We start from the raw sequence: 18,173 nt of genomic DNA, 5'->3' as shown, positions 1-18,173 counted from the left end.
TAGTGCCTTTCTCCAAAATTTCTTAATTTAATTACCTTTCACATGATGGGCACTGCCTACTGAGTTTTGTAATGAATGCTTTAGAACAATTTTCATGAATTTCTTCAAAACTTGTTATAATTTTTATGTTTCAATAAAATATTATCATCATAAAAAATATCTGAGTAGGCAGTGCCCATCATGTGAAAGGTAATTAAATTAAGAAATTTTGGAGAAAGGCACTATTTATTTCAGGAAATTGGGCATATCTCTGCTTATATTGAACCAAAACTGATACTTTTTTATGGAACTTGCTCAGAAAACTGTTTTCAACAATGTGATTGATTCTAAAATGTTTTAAAATGTAATGGTGCAATGTGGCAGAGGATTGAAAAAATAATTTTCGGAACCTATTGGGTAATAAACACCTTATTAAATTAATAATTTATGTTTTGTATTATTTAATGCTCAAATTTGTATCCGGGCATTGTGTTGGTGTAATTTCATGATAAATTGTACAAAGAAAAGATTTATTTTCGGTCGTATCGGTGTTTCCAGCTTGGATTTTGGGGTAATTTCCAAGAAAGCTAGAAATCTGGTTCGATTTTTTTTATTGGAGGTCAAATATTAGTCAAATAGGGTTGGTCAGAGTCCCCAAGGCATATTCATGAGAAATTTGATGGATATCAACATGAATGCACCGATTTCCGTGACTTTTTTGAACAAATATCCCATAAAATCGAAAAATAATCTTCAAAAAAATAAGTTGCTCTAGACCCCCCGACAAAATATTTCGGCTTGCTGCAAAAAATGTTATAAAATGTGACATTTTCTGCAGCAAATCCACTGTTGCAGATTTTGAGATATATTTTTCCTTTGGGTGTAGGCAATGGCCAGTTTTCATAAAGAAATGTTCATTTTTTTCAAAGTTTATGTCGCCTCCCCCATGAAATACATTTTTCTGATTGGTTCTGATTGATAATCATTGTCAATTTACTGGAATTGCGAAAAAAAACTGGATTTCATCTCGATTTCTAGAACAAAATACTGGATGTTGTAAGCTTTTCTGAAAGAGCACACAATTTTGAAACAAACTGCATCAATATCTCAAAAGCGATGAAATTGCATATGGGACATTTATGCAAACCATGCCTCGAAATTTAAATTTTTATACATTTTTTTTTTATTTTTTGCCCGCAGTCGACTTTATTCAGAATCAAGGAATAAAACTTCAAAAAATATTTGCTCCTTTTTGTTGTTGGAATTTTCAGTATGTCATCAAATCAGAGGTCCAAATTTACATAAAAAATCAACATCATTTCAGGCTGCAAATTATTGATAAATATTCACGGCTTTTTAAGAATAATCAAAAATGAAAGGGGACGTACCGGTTTCAAAATTACCTCTTGAAATAAAGTTTCACGCAAATTGAAGAGGAATCGGCGAGATTTTTCTGATTTCTTATGAGTTGGCGGAGAATGATCCATTCAAGAGATACATAGCCTTTGTAGAACAAAAAGTCATTTAATAAAATATTGTTTTCTTTCAAAATGACAAAATATTTTCGCTAGAAATTTTTGTTTGTTATATTTTCCAAGAATGTTTTTTTACTGTTAGTTTTTAAGAACATATTTAAATTAAGCACTAATTGGCAATTCATTTTCATAATAAAAATTTCAATTAATCCTTTCCTTCTTCAAAACACAATGAACCCATCAATCCACCCAGCTGTATCCATCGTCTGAAGTGACGAAAAAATGAATTATTAATCCCGCCCCCACCTTTCTCAACTCGACGCGCCACATTCATCGCTGTCAATTCCCAAAGTGCTGAGTTACTAATTTCGACCTGTCTACCTTCCAGCCGACTCTCCAATTAATGTAGCGAAACTTGGCATAATACCACCCCCAACTTCTCCTTCCGGTCAACACCAGCACCAGGTACCAGGAGAGTTGACTTAGTGCGAGTGGAGTTGTGTGGAGGGGGTGGCTTTTTGGTTTCGGCTTCTTTTGGGGCCAGTTTCGCAATCGAGACAATGTTGTAAAACGATTCGAGGGTGTCGTAAAACTATAAATTTGAATGTTTCACTTTGTTTTTGTTTCCATTTCGGTGCGAGGGTGGTCGATTCGGAGAGGAGCGCGTTTGGACAAAGTTTTCCGAGAGTCGAAAACTACCCCTTTTTCGAAGGGGGTGCGGGAGGTGTATTGGTCCCGGTGGAATTGTTTGGTTTAGGAGGGGGGGTGGTGGTTTGCATATATTCCAAGCACATCGAAAAGGGGTTGGAAAACAGTAGCAAGCCGAGACCCGGCCTTGTGGTTGGCAAAATGAACAAAGTTTTCGCTGGATGAACACAAAGTGTGTGTTGATTTGGCAATCAAAGTTTGACGTAAGATTAGTTTGAGGGGGAGGAACACGTTTTGTTTTATTGCTTAATTGATGGTTTAGACGGGAAACCATGATTGCAAAACCACTAAAGTCCCTAAAATTGTAAAATGTTTTAGCTCTATGCAATATGTAACTTTTAATTCGTTGAAAAGAAAAACTTATCTGCTTGACTGTGAAAACATTCACCCTGCATGGAAATTTATCTATCAAATATTCTCTGGAAAATAATAACATATGGTTATATCTGTGACCTGAAATGATTCTAGTAAAAATCCCGTCGTGACAAAAACTGCAGCAAAATGAGAAAGGAACTAAACAATACTCTGAAAACGCAGACAGAGGGCATTCTCGTACGTGACCATAATACGAGAAAGTGCTTTGCGATATGGAATGATTCTATATGTAGGGGAAATTCTCGTATCTTTGGCAGGTTAAGCTCTCGCTCCTAACTTCATCCAATTTGTTGATTTCACTATTTAAACAACTAATTTTGCAAAACTTTTTATAGAAACTTGCTTGCTCACTTCTTATTAAGCTATTTATCACTCGATTTCAGTTGAAAACGCTTTTAATTAGCTTTAATTGAATGTCAAAGTTCTGACCTGCCAACATTAGAGGCACGCTGGAATGAGATGCTGTTCCCCTAGTACGGAATGTCACAGTGATCATATTATCAAAAAAAAATCAAAAAAGACAGGTAATATATGATTTTAGTATGGAATTAAAAAATTGTTTCTGTTTTTGGGGGAGGCTGGAAAATAATTTGTTTTTTTTTTACAAAAAAACTAAAACACTTTAAATGTTATGGTTTTCGTTCAAAAATAGGGTCAAACTTAGTCATCATTATGGACAATTTGTTTGAGGAAATTATAAAAACAATTTTGAATCATTCAAGTTCTATAAAATCGTTAATAAAAATAATTAAAAAATACAAATCAATACGACTTTTTAAACTTATGCTATTCTGAACTGGGTAATTCTCCCCCAACTCACACAGCAGCTGCCCCGACCCCTCTTCGATTTGCGTGGAACTTTTGTCTCTGATCACGAAGCTGAGGTCCTTTTTTTGATATCTCGTCACGGAGTGGCGGTACGACCCCTTTCATATTCGAACATGTGAAAAAGAAGTGTGTTTCAATAATTTGCAGCCTGAAACGGTGATGAGATAGAAATTTGGTGTCAAAGGGACTTTTATGTAAAATTGGTTGCCCGATTTGATGGCGTACCCAAAATTCCGAAAAAACGTATTTTTCATCGAAAAAAACACTGAAAAAGTTTCAAAAACTCTGCCATTTTCCGTTGTCCGTTGTAACTGTAAATTTTTTTGGATCATGTCATCATTGAGAAAATTTTTATGTACTTTTCGAATCTACATTTTAAAACTTAGAAGGGTATTTTTTTCATTTAGAACAAAATTTTTTAATTTAATTTTCTAACATTGCAGGGTTATTTTTTAGAGTGTTTTAATGTTCTACAAAGTTTGTAGAGCAGACAATTACAAAAATTGATAGATAAACATAAGAGGCTTGTAACCATCACGAGTTATCGCAATTTTACGAAAAAAAAAATTTGAAAAACAAAATCAAAATCAATTATATTTAGCAACTTTTAAACTGCCGAGAAATTGCCGTATGATTTCAATATTTTGTATTTAACATGCCGCGCTTTGTTTGCTTTAAAAATCACTAATCGTAGTGATGATGATGATTATATGTAGAAAATACAATAGCATTTTCCATTTTGAAAAAAAAAACTCTTCAACTTATATTAGAATGCCAGAACTAGTATCCAAATAGCCTAAATAACAAAAAAAGTAATTAAAAAGTCCTCCAGAGAATTTCTGATATCATTGTAAAAACTTATGCAAAATGGAAAAGTTCATAAATTTGTTTCCGATAAAATTAATGGGTAATTTTGGTCCTTGATCAGGAATCCGAGGTCCAGTTTTTGATATTTCGTGACGATGGGATGGTACGACCCACGGAGAGCAAACAAAAACAAAATTTTACGAAAAAATATTTTGAAAAGGTAATGAATGGTTTTGACCATTTTTAAACAATTTTTCGAATATTTAACCCCTAAAACTAAATTGTGTGATTCTGAATGGATTTTTATCAGAAAGTTCAGTGAATTTTGTATCAGAATGTTCTTTGGGATTTTTTTTGCTCTTTAACGGTACACATCAACCGGAGCATTTGCATCAAGATTTTTGTTACACACAAAACTACGGGATATAATTTTTCATTCGTTCCCGAAAGTACTGTCTACACAATAATTTATAGCAAAGTTTGTTTATTCTAACAATCGGATTTTTCTAGGATTGGGTCCGTAAGTTTAACAAATTTGAAAAAAGAAAACAACAACTTCCTTAGCTACTGTGCAACCCTTAAGCCTGAATTAAAAAAAAATATGTTTAGTCAATGATGAGAAAATGATTCTTACGACCATACGAAAATTATAGGGTAGTTACAATCCAAAATTCATACAGTGCACGAGCCACAAAATAGCGTCTAGAGGGTGATTCTTATGCAGAGTAGCCCTGCAAATTTGAAAAAAAAATCAAAAACTACCTCGCAGGCTCAAAGAGTACATTAAATTTCCTATAAAATTACACATCTCTCGATTTTAACAGTTGAGTAACGGGAAATGGCAGCGGTTTTGAAAAAAAAAATTATTTTTTTTTTATTTTAGTCAAGCATTTAATGATTTCCAGTTTCTTTACAATCACACGCCGGCCGTAAAAATTATAATAAAAACTCGATTGAGGAATTGATAAGTCCTTTTCTCAAAGCGTCGTTGCTCGGGAAGCAACGATTATTTTTCACTTTCTAGTCATATCATCTACCAAGATGAATCCTAATCTACCCTATTAACAATATCCCTCCATTTCCTCTCTCCTCATCCATCAATAACGGAGTAGTAACTCATGGCCGTCAATTATGTTCATGCTCATGTTAAAGTCTCTTACAATTACTGTATACCTAGTTTGCCTAAAAAATGAGGAAAATTTTTCAAATGCAGGACCAATACAAATACAATTAATGTTCACTAGGATATTATATTTGCGAACACAGATTATTAAACAAAATAATTTAACTACAAATTGTCCACGAAACTTTGCCCACACGACTTCAATCCCATGTGTGAACAAAAATAGTCTAAACCAAGAATTCGCACCCAAGTGCCCCACAAAAGCGCACCCATCACAAATATTATTCACGGTTTAATATTTGCCCTCGTTTTTTATTTGTCTCCTACTCCCTCTCATCCAGACAACCCCACTGACTCACTTTTTCATTTTCTCTCTCTTTCCATCGCCAGGACCTCCCGACGCCGTTCTGCAAGGAGGCACGTCTGACGTACGTGCACATGCACGAGAAGGTCCCGCGGACGTTCTACTTTATCGTTTCGTCGCCAGGTGGCGTCGCGGAAGCGATCTTCAACGTGAACTTTACGCTCAAGCACAAAGCGTCCTCCTCCTCCTCCTCGTCGGGTCCAGGGTCGTCCTCATCATCCGGGGGAGGAGGCGGTGGTTCCGGAACGTTCGGATCGGTTGGCCCCTTTGGCTCGTCGCTGTCCTCGGCCGGTGGAAGCCTCAGCAGTGGTGGTTCCGGCTACAAAATCAACACCAACACCATCAACAACCTGCCACCGAACGGGAACGGGCTCGGGGATGGGGGCGATGGGGACGAGGAGCTGATGGAACCGGAAGAGATTCATTTTCCCATCTTTGGGTCGGGCGCTGCTGCGAGTTGGCGCCACTTTACCGCTACTACTGCTATCACTACTGCTGCAACTATTGCTACCACAACTACCACTACTATTGCTACTACTCTTTATCGTTGTTACTCCGTACTCCTACTAGCATTGTTGACGTGTTTTAGATATGTTTTATATTAAAAAGAAAAGGTATTAATTAACAAGTAATTAGCAATTAAGTGGGTACGAATGTGAATGTGGGAAAATGGAATGAACTGGGTTTAGTTGAACGAGTAAAATGTGAGATAAAAGATAATGTGAGAGTCGTGTGTGATTGTTCTTAGATGTGAGTGACATCCCTAACTACTTGAAAAGTACTAAACTTATCCCTCCCTTCTTGCCGCCTGAGTGGGAATCTTGCGGGTATGTTCTGATGTGTCAAAGAGAAGCAGAAGGGCAAAGCATTTGGAGAGGAACAACATCACAGAAACACATTTTTGATAAATCAAAAAGATAAACGCGTGTTAATGGTGATTCTTTTATCATTTTTTTGCTTTGAAAATTGTAAATTTGCCATTCACTGCTTGTTCGAACCAAAATTCAAACAAAAAACTATAAAACCATTAAATGATTTTTTTTAAATAAATGAATACTCCGGAAAAACAACGATTCATTTTTTTATGAAATAATGTGGGAAAGCCTTGGGGAAAGCAAACAAATTGCTCTAAATGGAAAAAATACGATGGACAAAATAACAGGCCCTTCCTAACATTTCTGAAACATTTTTATTCCAAATATCGCATTACAGTGTTGCCAGATTGTTATGACTTATGGCTTAACGGAAAATATTTTCATGCAGCAGTTCCATGACTTACAGAAAAATATTATTTGTAAAAAGTTCAAAAATAAACTAAAGTTTTGATTAATGATTTGTTTGACGAATAAATAAATAAAAAAAAAGATGCTCCAAAATGTGTTGTGTCAATAAAAATGTTCAACATTTAGTTCAAGATTTTACCACAATAGATTTATTGGCACATTTAACTGACGAGGATTATCAAGTTTGATAAATATGACGAGTCCTGTACAAGTGCTGAAAAGATGATATTTTGCAATTCCGCGGTGAAACTGTCAACTGTTTCTGTCCTTCGGGTGAAACGAAACGAACTACTTTTCCCTACCAAAAAACAATGCTGAAAAATTGAACTTTTCTTCATTTTGAACCATGTTTCATAAAATCAAAACATGTTTCAATTTCATCAAATTGAAAAAAAAATTAAAAACTGAGTAATGGCTTTAAAAATGCATATATTTGAAAAAAAAAATTGGAAAATGAGAAAACTAACAAATTAAATTACCAATTGAAGAACAGAAAAAAAGATGTGAGGCGGAGACAATTTGTACCAGCCTTGTATTAAAACTTGTATGGACGAACTATTGATGTGACATGATTAAATTTAGTCATAGGAATAAAAATCACAAAGTTTCATTCAAATAAAAAATAAAAAAAAATCCATTAAATTGTTAAGAGTATTGCAAGTTTTCATATAAATTTGCTGCTATCCGTACCAAAATGGTACCTCAATATTCTAAAATCAGTCTTTTGGAAGGAAACATTCTGATCGATTTGGTGTCTTCGGCAAAGTTGTTTGTATTGGAACAGATAAACAGACGTGAATCTCTTTAAATAAAAAAAACGATTTTACGGCCACTGCATATACTGATACTATCAAGCAAACATTTACAACTGGATAGCTCCAGTGAGCAGTATTTTTTTATTTTTGATAAAAATATTCAATGATTTGCGTCTGTTTGTCTGTTCAATTGCTAAAAACTTCTCAGAAAAATGATACACCCTGAACAAGCCTGATTAATTTCTGAATTCAACTTTTTATCACTAAGTTGAATTCTATAATCCACTATTCTAAATTTTCGAATTTTTAAGCCGGGGTGACATTGATAGAATTTCAATCGATTTTTGAAATATTTTCCAACTGGTAAGGATTGTCTCAAGATTATTACTTTTAAAACATGTACTAGGGTAGGCCACACAAGTTACATGCACTATTTTTGATAAAAAGTTTTTTCAATAGTGTTTAAAAAATAGTTGCATTGAAAAATTTTATTTTGAATTCCAGGGTGACTTGTAAAAATAAGATTCAATGTGTTCAAATTTTATGTTTACGTCAAATGTACCATCACTAAGGTGTCTGATACAGCTTTTAAGAAAAAAAAATCAATGTTTATAAATAGTTAACTAAGTTTATAAGCTTTTTAACAAAATACATATAAATTTTAGGTAAAATTGTTAAAAAGTCAAAATTTTGCCTGAAATTCGTTAAAACTAGTTTTGTTTATAAAATTATCGAATCATATTACAATCTGAACTGAAATCGAAGCAAGAATAAAAGTTTTCACATTTTATATGACATTTGTTCTACTGAAAATGCCTATAAATTGGGAGATTTTTTTGAATTATGTTTCAAAAACACATAATATCAATTATTTACAAACTTATTTTACCTTCTCCTAGTGGAAAATTGTCCAAAGAATCCGAAAATGCATTCCATTTTCCGATTCGAAATCATGTTCATTGATCACGATTTTATACTTTCAGAATATTAAAATAATGCTGTTTATCAACATCAACTTTTTGTTAAATCACTTTTTAAACTTTTCAAAATTTTATGAAAACTTCTTCTAAGAATTCTTTGAACACTTCTCTACCATGGTCAAAATGATTCCATACCATTTCGTACGTATTTAATTTGTACTCTTCGTTTTGCGGAAAAATCTCAAACCTATCAAAGCTACCCCAGCTATCAAAGTCGGATTTTTCAAAGGATAAAAAGACAACTTTTAAGTATCAAGTTCAGACTATGAACCAGCAACTGATATGACTCTCGTTGTTTCTGAACAATGGAGTGCCCATTCTTGAAAATATAGTTTTCCAAAAGCTTATAAAATTTCCTACAAATTGAATATAAAGAAACAATGAAATTGAAGTTTTTCAACTGTCACCCAAACAGCACTAAATTTTCAAATGCTGATATCTCAGAACCATAAATTATTGAATATTTTATTTGGAATGATCAGAAAATTTCACATGTCGACGCCGTCGTGCTATCTTGTCGCACCCGCCATTTCGACGTTCCGAGAAAAACGCGTTTTAATGTTTGACCTTGAATAAACAAAAACTAGAGCACGCAATGTTAACAAAAAACAAACACGTTTTGTTTGGCTGACCAATTGTGCATTGTTCCGAAGTTTGGTTGAAGTTGGTTGCTGGATTCCCGAGTTATAATTACAAATGATAACGGTAGTCTAACTTGTACGTGCGTCAAAAGCGTTCTGACCTGAAATCCCTTTGGCCAATTGTCGCACTTACATCAATTTTCAGGGAGTGACAAGATAGCACGACATGATTGAAACTTCTTGTATATGTAGAGTGACAACAATGCACGGATTTTTTTTCGGTTTTTATTGAATATCTCAGGATTGAAATCGAATTTTGGGGATCTGTGAAGGTCAAAAGTGAGGTATTGTTAGCTGCACAAAATGGCGTTCTTTACTCAATTTGGCCCAAAATTCACGTGAACAAGTTAGCACGAATGTGGTACATAAGTGAAATTTTCTGATCATTTAGCATAAAATATTTTTTGGGCTGCTCGAGCATTCATCCAATCGAGCTCATATTTGGGATTTAGGCTCATTACACCTACTCAATTCAGCCTTGCAACTCTCCAAGTTTAATAAAGTAAGAGGTGAGGATTTATCAAAATGGAACACAACAAATAGCGTTTGTTTTTTGTCAGTGCTTGTGTTCCTTCCTTCCTTGTTCTTTCAAAATTACACTCTCAACTTGACAGCTGGAACATACCCGCAAAATTCTCACAAAAGTCGCACAAAACCCGTGTAAACACAGTCCGAAGAAGTCGTTTCTTAGGCGCATAAATACCCGTGCTCAAAACCACCACCAGCAACGTCACACACGAAAATCCCCCGTGAAACCACACCCAAAACACAACCGCACACTTTGCTGTCACTGGAATCCCGCCAAAATGAAGAATTAATAACCGCGTGCCGACGACGACGACGACGCCCGAAAACCCGCCGCGTGAAGGCGTAATTACACCACCACACAATAAATTTCCCTTCACCACCTTGACAATGTCACCCCGCCCCGCCACTTCCTGTTTCTCTTCGTTTTCCGCCACGGTGTGTTCAAGTGGTAAATCTTATTTTAATTAGTCGTCAGCCCGGTGTCAACCGGAGTTGGCTGTGTGTTTGTACCACCATATTGGTTCTCTGCCAAGAAGGTGCGCGCACAAGACAAACCGGAAATGGGACTGTGCTCGTGATGTCAAGTTGACAGCCGACGATTCGCGCCGTTGTCCTTTCGAGCAACACACCGGAGAGAAGGATGATTTAGAGCCACTGCTGCAGAGGTGTATAATTGAAAATTGCGATGAAGAGGGTGCTTCGCTTTCGCTCTCTGCTTGAGGATGATTACGGTGATTTGCTGGATAGTGCCAGTAGTTTAACTGCGGGGAATTGTTCATCCTGAACTATCACTAATTGCTGCTGTACAATATACACTCAACCCCCGATGGTTTGACACCTACTGTTGTCAAACGAACGGTCACTTTTTGACGCCCCTTTTACACGGAGTTCACACATACACACACTACCAAACGTTTGTTTTGATAGTGTGCGTGAGAGCAGTATAAAAAGTGACAGTTCGTCACTTTTTAGTGTGACTTTGACCAACCAACGGGGTACAAACTAAAAAAATGTCAAACGAAAAAGTGACCAACCACCGGGGTGTGTACCAGTTTCACTTTGAGATTCAATTTTAGGTTCACAAAGTAAATATTCACATAAATTTAACACAAAATCAACGTTACCTTAGAGCACAATGTTTTTGAATAGTGAGGTGACGTAAGGTCTCACTTGAAAAATATTCAAACTAAAAAAGCAGGTATTGTCCCATTCATTCGTAGGTTCATTCGTATTCATTCTAAGGATGAACTCAATTACAAGAAAAATCGGCACAACTAATTAGTTTTTGGAGAGAACTGGGTGAAAAAGATTCAAAATGAATCTTCTTCAAGTTTTCTTTAAAAGGACCCAATTTATTAAAAAATTAGGCATTTTATCAATTTGAAATAAAAGTGGGCGTATTGCTTTGTGTAAGATGTTTGAACCTACGAACAAAACCGAGAATTAATGGCCTTGTACAGAAGTTGTTAATTGAATCATGATTGAATCCGAATCCTTGACCATTTTTTTTGAAATATTTGTACTCTCGATGTTGAGTATTGTTTGCATGTCTGCTATATTAATTTAGAATACTTTTTCATCTTTCAAAAAAAATGTATTTTGTTGATTTTGTATCGTGTTCTATTACATTCTCATTTTCAACAATTATTGAATAATTGTTTATTTTAAGGGATCTAAAACAGAAATGTCAAAAGTTCAATAATGAAGAACTGGCTATTTTTAAATAATTACACCCTGTGACTTTAGAACTTTCAAGTTCAGGTTAAATTTTCATTATTTTTCTGAAAATCTTATTTTTGATAAAGAATAAATTGAGTTGTTTCGGGTTTGTATAATGCTGGTGCTTATAAATTATTTTTTTGGCTTTTTGAAAATTAAAAAAGATTTTAAGCTGCTGATAAATTGTGATAAATTAAGCAAAAGTAGTTTATGCAACAAGTTGCAAAAAGAGGATTTTTTCAACACGGGTCGTACATTTATCCAACGAGGTTCACCGAGTAGGATAAAAACGACGAGTGCTGAAAAAATCAAGTTTTGCAACGGGTTCCATACAACATTTTTTGCAATTTCGAAAAACACCCATTGAGTCAAATTTTGAGTCAAATTTTCATGTATTTTGTCAATAAATCATTTAAATCAAAAAAAATGTTGAAAAATGTTGAAATGTTACTTTTCGAAACAAAAGCTGAAAAGTTCAACTTTTCAGCACCCATTTCAGTGCTGAAAAGTAGTAAATATTGAGTTTACTCTTTAGAAATCTAACTTGTCCAGCCATATTGCAAAATAAGATGAAAATGTTGGTTTGCGCAAATGAAGCAGTTTTAGAGTTTCAATGTTTTCAATTTCTCAGAAGACCTGTGTCAAATTAAAGAAGAAATGTTGGTTTGGTTGAAAGTGTTGTTCTCGTTATGGAAGGTTGTAAAAACATATTTTTTGTGGATTATTTTATGATTATTTTATCATTAAAGAAAACACTTTTATTTTTTCCATAATTTTCAAAATATATGTAAATTGTTGACAGTAGGATAACTATTACTATGTATAAAGTATTTTGAAATATCTCTCCTCTTTTACGCTCTCTTGGTAGAGGATCGTACATAAATCACGTGAGAATTTCGCATTTTTTGAGATTTTTATTTTGCATATTTTTTTTTGCATCATTAGATTTTCAACACAAGCCTCTACACAATTTTGGGGGCTGGTTGTACAGAATGAGCACGTGAATATTTGTGAATCTATACCTTGAGAGGGGCTTTCAAATTGATTTCGTGTCTTCGACAAAGTTGTAGGTTATGATTAGAACTTTTCAGAAAAATAGATACACGGAAGAAAAAAATCCCGATTTTTTTAAGTTGATTTCTAAACATTGACATTTTTTGCGCCTGGTACCATAGATAACATGTAAAAAAAAAATTTGGAAAATAAAAAATATTGGCAAATATTTTTTTTTAAACTACCATTGACGGAGAATTTAATTTTCAATCAAAAATTTCGCACAATGTTTTATTTTTTGATCAAGTGCATTGTTTTATGTAAAAGGCATTTGAGAATAAAAGTTTTAAAACATTGTTCGGTTTTTGTGCAATTGAAAAATATGTTATGATAAACACTCCTCCATTTAATATTTTCAAAACGCTGAAAAAGTTTCCTACAATGTTTATTTTTTAATTGTTGTTGAAGTTTTAAACTAAAAGTTAAAAATTTGAGGAAATGACTTTTTTTTTCAGTATCATCAAATTAGCCCTCATTTTTTAACTCGCAATATTTGGGAAACTATTGGATCGATTTTCAATGTTAAAAATGGAACGTTTGTGAAATTTTACGCTATTTTCTATAACCCTTTCAGACCTGATGGCCGGGTCATTAGGGTGTAATATCACATTCGATTTTCCAGCACAGCATTTTTTCAGTTCCTTTAGGGGTCCTTAACAACTCCCCCTAGTTTGAGAATGATTGGTTTAGTCCTAACTTTGCGCAAAGCGATTCAATTTTCTATGGGAATTTGTATGGAAAAAAACGATTTTTTGATTTTGATGTTTATAAAATTCACCTTTCACGCTATATTAAATCTGGATTCATATTCGGGTGCTCTGGAAGGTGCTGTAAAACTTTCCCCAAGAAAGTATGGTGCTAACTTGCTCCTGAAAGAATATACAGCGTCTTCAAAACTCGTCTAAAACGGGTTTTTCGAGCAAAAAGTTTTGAGTTTTGAACAATTGTATCTTTTTTAGAAGCAAGTTAGCAGAGTTGTAGAGCACCTTCAAAAGCATCCGAATAAGAATCCAGTTTTAATATAGCGTGAAACGTGGATTTTTGAAATATCAAAATCAAAAAAAAAAATTTTCCCCATATTAATTTCTATACAAAACGAAATAAGGGAGTTGTTAAGAACCCCTAAAGGAACTGAAAAGTTGCTGTGCTCACTAAATTTAGACAACTTTTTTTTTCATGCATTCATATAACACCCTAATGGTTCACATATGACGCAAAAATGAAAATTTCCAAAACTAGCCTATAATTTTCGTACGGTCTTAAGAATCGTTTTCCCATCATAAACTAAAACAATATTTTTTGAAAGTTCTGGCTTGAAAGGGATAAAAAAATATTAAAAACAATTAATCAAGAAAATGGGGAGGGCTATTCTCCATTTTTCTCCGTACAAGGTCTGAGTTTTTTGTATGGAGCGTGTTTTTTGCCATCATTAAAAAATTAAAAATAATTTGTTTTCGAAAAATTTACATAATTATTTTATCTAGAAGATGCAGTTAAAAATAATTTGAATTTCAGCATTTTCTCTAGAATGTCCAATTTTTAATTTGTAATTTGCTTGGATGACATTATAAAATGCGATTTTTATAAAAATTAACTCTTTCACAGGACACTGCAGTGAAAAAAAGTCTGTGCTATAATAAATGAAATGTCATCCAAACAAAAGTAAATATGAAGCTCGTCCTTCTTGTCGGATAGTGCGCAGTTCTCTCCTCGTGATCTTGATTTCTAGAAGAAATTTCATTTCATTGTTTGGCTCCATAAGGTTTGCTGGTAGCAGGAGTGCGATGTACCTCAAAGTGGAACCAAAAATCAAATGGCAGTGTTCACTCTGGGTTACTCTGTTGTGGAATTTCAATGTCTTGCCTCGCAAAGGTGGTGTGAATTTACGATTTTATTCAGATTTTACCATCGAATTTAAAAATCATTAAAAATCATCCTCGCTATCGCACTAATATTTTTATATTTTTTTAACTTCCATTAAAAACAAAACTTGCTGACAATGCACAGGAAGGGAATTGCAACGCTTTTAATTTTATGTTATGGTTAGAACAAATATGATGCGATAGTACATAGTGAACGGTAAGTTTTTTTTTGTTTTTTTTTTCATAGAATTTAAGGCATTTCATGCTTTAAGAATTCTCGCTTACTTTTTCAAAAGGTCCTATGTGCATAGGAATTTCATGGCGCATTGGTTATTTTGAAAAAAAGTTACTATTGTCGCTGTCCAGACTGCAGTCTTGTTCCGCTCTAGTATACGGGAACCTTAACTTTGACGATCTTAAACTAAAATGTTTACCACTGAACACAACTTGACATCCCCAACAGTTCCTGTTTCAAACTAAAAATCTATTCAAACCGCTAAAATTCCACCCAAAAACTTTGACTTTGAAAAACCAACTGTGTAACATGGCACGCGTTAGACAAAAAGAAAGTAATGGAGACAGTTATCAATAAGCATATACGCAAGCTAATTACAGGAAAACATGAAAACTAATAACATCACAGACAGATTTACACAAAACTGCAACTTGCAAGGGAGATAAAAAAAAACAAGACACGCAAACAACCAAAAACAAACAAACAAAAAACGTGAACACACGGTAAGTAACAATTACGACAACTGTATGATATTTAGATATACACAAAATTTAATAACATTAAAAAAAGAAGCAGCAAAGAAGCCACATTTGCAAAACAAAAACGCGAACAGAAAGGGAGGAAGAAACCAAAACTATTTAATATTTAGCGTGTAAGTAAACAAGGTAAAAGAAGGAAGCAAATTCCTTTGAAAAGATGACACAACTGTGAATAACGAGATAATTGTTGATAGTTTTATTTTAAAAGTCCTGTGTTAAATAGTTGAGAGAAGCGAGAAAGAGAAGGAGCAAATCGGAGCAACTGTAAGCAAAATAAATTACCAAATTGTAAGAAAAAGAAGAAAAGAAATTGAAAGAGTAGCAAAAGCTGGAACACTTTTCGCCGCTCACCGGCGCATAATTAGGGAATTAGGACAAAGTGTAAGTAATTGGACGGTTCTCTGTCAGAACTTTGTTTTTTTCCCGGTCTCGCTCTGTGTGTGCGCTGCAGCAAACTTTGTTGTCCTGGAAACTTTTTCCGTTTGCCGCGCGTCAATATTTGTAAAAAGAAGAAAATGACGGGAAAAATCGAACGAAAAACGACGACGAGTCGGAGTCGTCTCTTGTGCCAAATTTTTATTTAAGAAGAAGACGACGATCCCGCAAGACGACAAGCAGCAACAACAACAAAGAAACTTGACTATGGTAAGAAAATTGTTTTGCATAATCCTTTCACTCATCTTCCCCCCCTAAGAAGCTTGTACGAAAGAGGTGAAACTTGCATGCAAGAGTATCACAACTGTCAAATTGATTCCAACCTTGTAAATTACCAACATTGATTGTTTTGACAGTTCCCTTTCACAAGCTCCTTACATTTCCCCCAATCGAAGAAGGCAGAGAGGGGTAGCTCTGAGAACTGCGGGAGTGGGGACCAAATTTTGACAGCTTCTGGGGCTCCGCCCCAGCCCCAATTTGCCAACAAACTCTCGCTCACAAGTTTTGTACCAGAACGCGCGAGCGGGTTTCCCTCATCCAATTTAGGGATATGATAAATTATTTCACTCTTTCGACGACGACGACGACCAAGTTGGGAGCCAACTTGGGTCACATTCTGGCGGAAATCCGGGGAAAGTAGGGTGAGGGGATGGGAGGAGCTGGGGGTCTCCGGTTCGGTGCCGATGATGGCGCCAAGGCGATATCACAAATTCTATCACATCGCAGTCTCGGTGCCGCACTTTTGGGACTTATGTGTATGTTTTTTTTGTAATGATGAAAAACCTAAAAAAAAAACATTGTAACTAATGCCTAGAAACAGCTGTTTCAAGCTTGTTTCAAATTAGCTCAAAAGTTCAATATATCAAATGTTCTTAGTTGGAAAACTTATTCAATAACATAATATCCGACAATTGCTAGAAAAATTTAAAAGAGAGCATTTGAAAAATATGTTTTTTTTTAAATTACAACTGAAATTCAAAAATCTTTTTCTATTGGCATCGATTGACACTAGAGCAATTCTCTACCAAAACTGGAAATAGATTTTATTTATATTTTTGATTTGGTTCAAACTTGGTTGGGTTCTTCCCTATGACCAAAGAAGTAATTTTGTGTCATTGGTTCACCCTTACAAGCCTTCATACAATTTAGACAGCTGTCCATACAAAAATGTTACTTAAATTTCCGAAAATTTGTTACTTTTGAAGGATTTTTTTGATCGATCTGGTTTCTTCGACAAAGTTGATGAGGACTATTCAGAATGGTATACGGGAAAAAATATTTTTTGAGTTATTTAAGATTTTTTTTAAATATATTGTACACGGAAAAAAGTCATTTCCCGAAATCGTGAATTGTCTTCATGAATTCAAGAACCACGAAGGAATTTATTCATGAGTATGGTGCATTTGCACTATAAACGTGAATATATTACTTCGTAATAAACGTGAATATATTACTTCGTGGTTCTCGAATTCATGAACACAATTCACGAGTTCAGGAATTTACTTTTTTCTACCGAATTCGGTAGTTGAAAAATCGGTCAAGTTAAGATCGGTAAAACATTTGTCAAAATAAACAAAATTTTACCGAAAAAAATATGATAAACAATAATGAACTCCATTACCGAAATTAAGTGAGTTTAACCGAATTCGTTAATTTTAGTTTGCCGAGCTGTTCACCAGTTGAACATTCGGTAAAATTTATCGAATTCGGTAAAAAAAATCTAAATGTGAATGGACAATAATGTTGCCGTTGGGTTATGATTCAAAAAAATGTATTTTTTGGATTTTTTATTGTTTTTTTTAATTTTTCAAAATGGTGTCGATGATTGTCCCTTCCTTAAAATATTTTTTTCAGAAATTTCAGACATTTTTAAATTAAATTGCCTACGAGACATTGAAGATTGGACATCTGGTTGCTGAAATACAGCGAATAAAAGAAAAAGAAACAAGGCAACAACCAATTTCCAATGTTGAAAAATTACAAATTTGTGAAAATTTATTGATCTTTCGTAAAAAAATATTTTGAAAATTCTGGAAATAAGACTAACATTTCAAAAGAGCCAAACTTTCAATATTACGCCCATTTGCTTATTTTATAAAATATTTGCAGCGGCCGTAATTAAATATTTTGTACATAATTATTCAAAAAAACTTTAAAAAAATCTGGCAAATGCCGATGAAATTATGCAAAAAAAAAAATTATTTGAATGCTTGTATTTTTTTTTGAGTTAGGTGTTTTTAATAATTTTTATTGTGTTATTAATAACCCATGATAAAATTTATTTGTACACATATAAAGCTAATGAGCATTCAAATAGCATTCATTGAATAATTTCCATCAATTTGGTCAAATCTTGATATTAATTTCATGTTTCAATAAATTATTATCATTATAAAATATCTGATATTGACCCAAAACTGATACTTTTTTTTAATTCTAAAATGTTTCAAAATGTAATGGTGCAATATGGCAGAGTATTGAAAA

The 18,173-nt window shown here is 34.0% G+C and overlaps 1 protein-coding gene across 1 annotated transcript in view; it reads left to right on the top strand.

The window, feature by feature from the left end:
* LOC120420861 (uncharacterized) overlaps positions 1–6,566 on the top strand; it is a 180,150-nt gene extending 173,584 nt beyond the window's left edge. The window contains exon 11 of the mRNA XM_052706986.1: positions 5,686–6,566. Within this exon, the coding sequence (XP_052562946.1) occupies positions 5,686–6,264 (579 nt within the window). The 3' untranslated portion in view covers positions 6,265–6,566. The remainder of the gene's footprint in view (positions 1–5,685) is intronic.
* The last annotated feature ends 11,607 nt before the right edge of the window (positions 6,567–18,173 follow it).

This window comes from Culex pipiens, chromosome 2 (genome assembly GCF_016801865.2).
Source record: "Culex pipiens pallens isolate TS chromosome 2, TS_CPP_V2, whole genome shotgun sequence".
Classification (NCBI taxonomy): Eukaryota; Metazoa; Arthropoda; class Insecta; order Diptera; family Culicidae; genus Culex; species Culex pipiens.
This window is presented reverse-complemented; position numbering and strand designations above follow the sequence as displayed.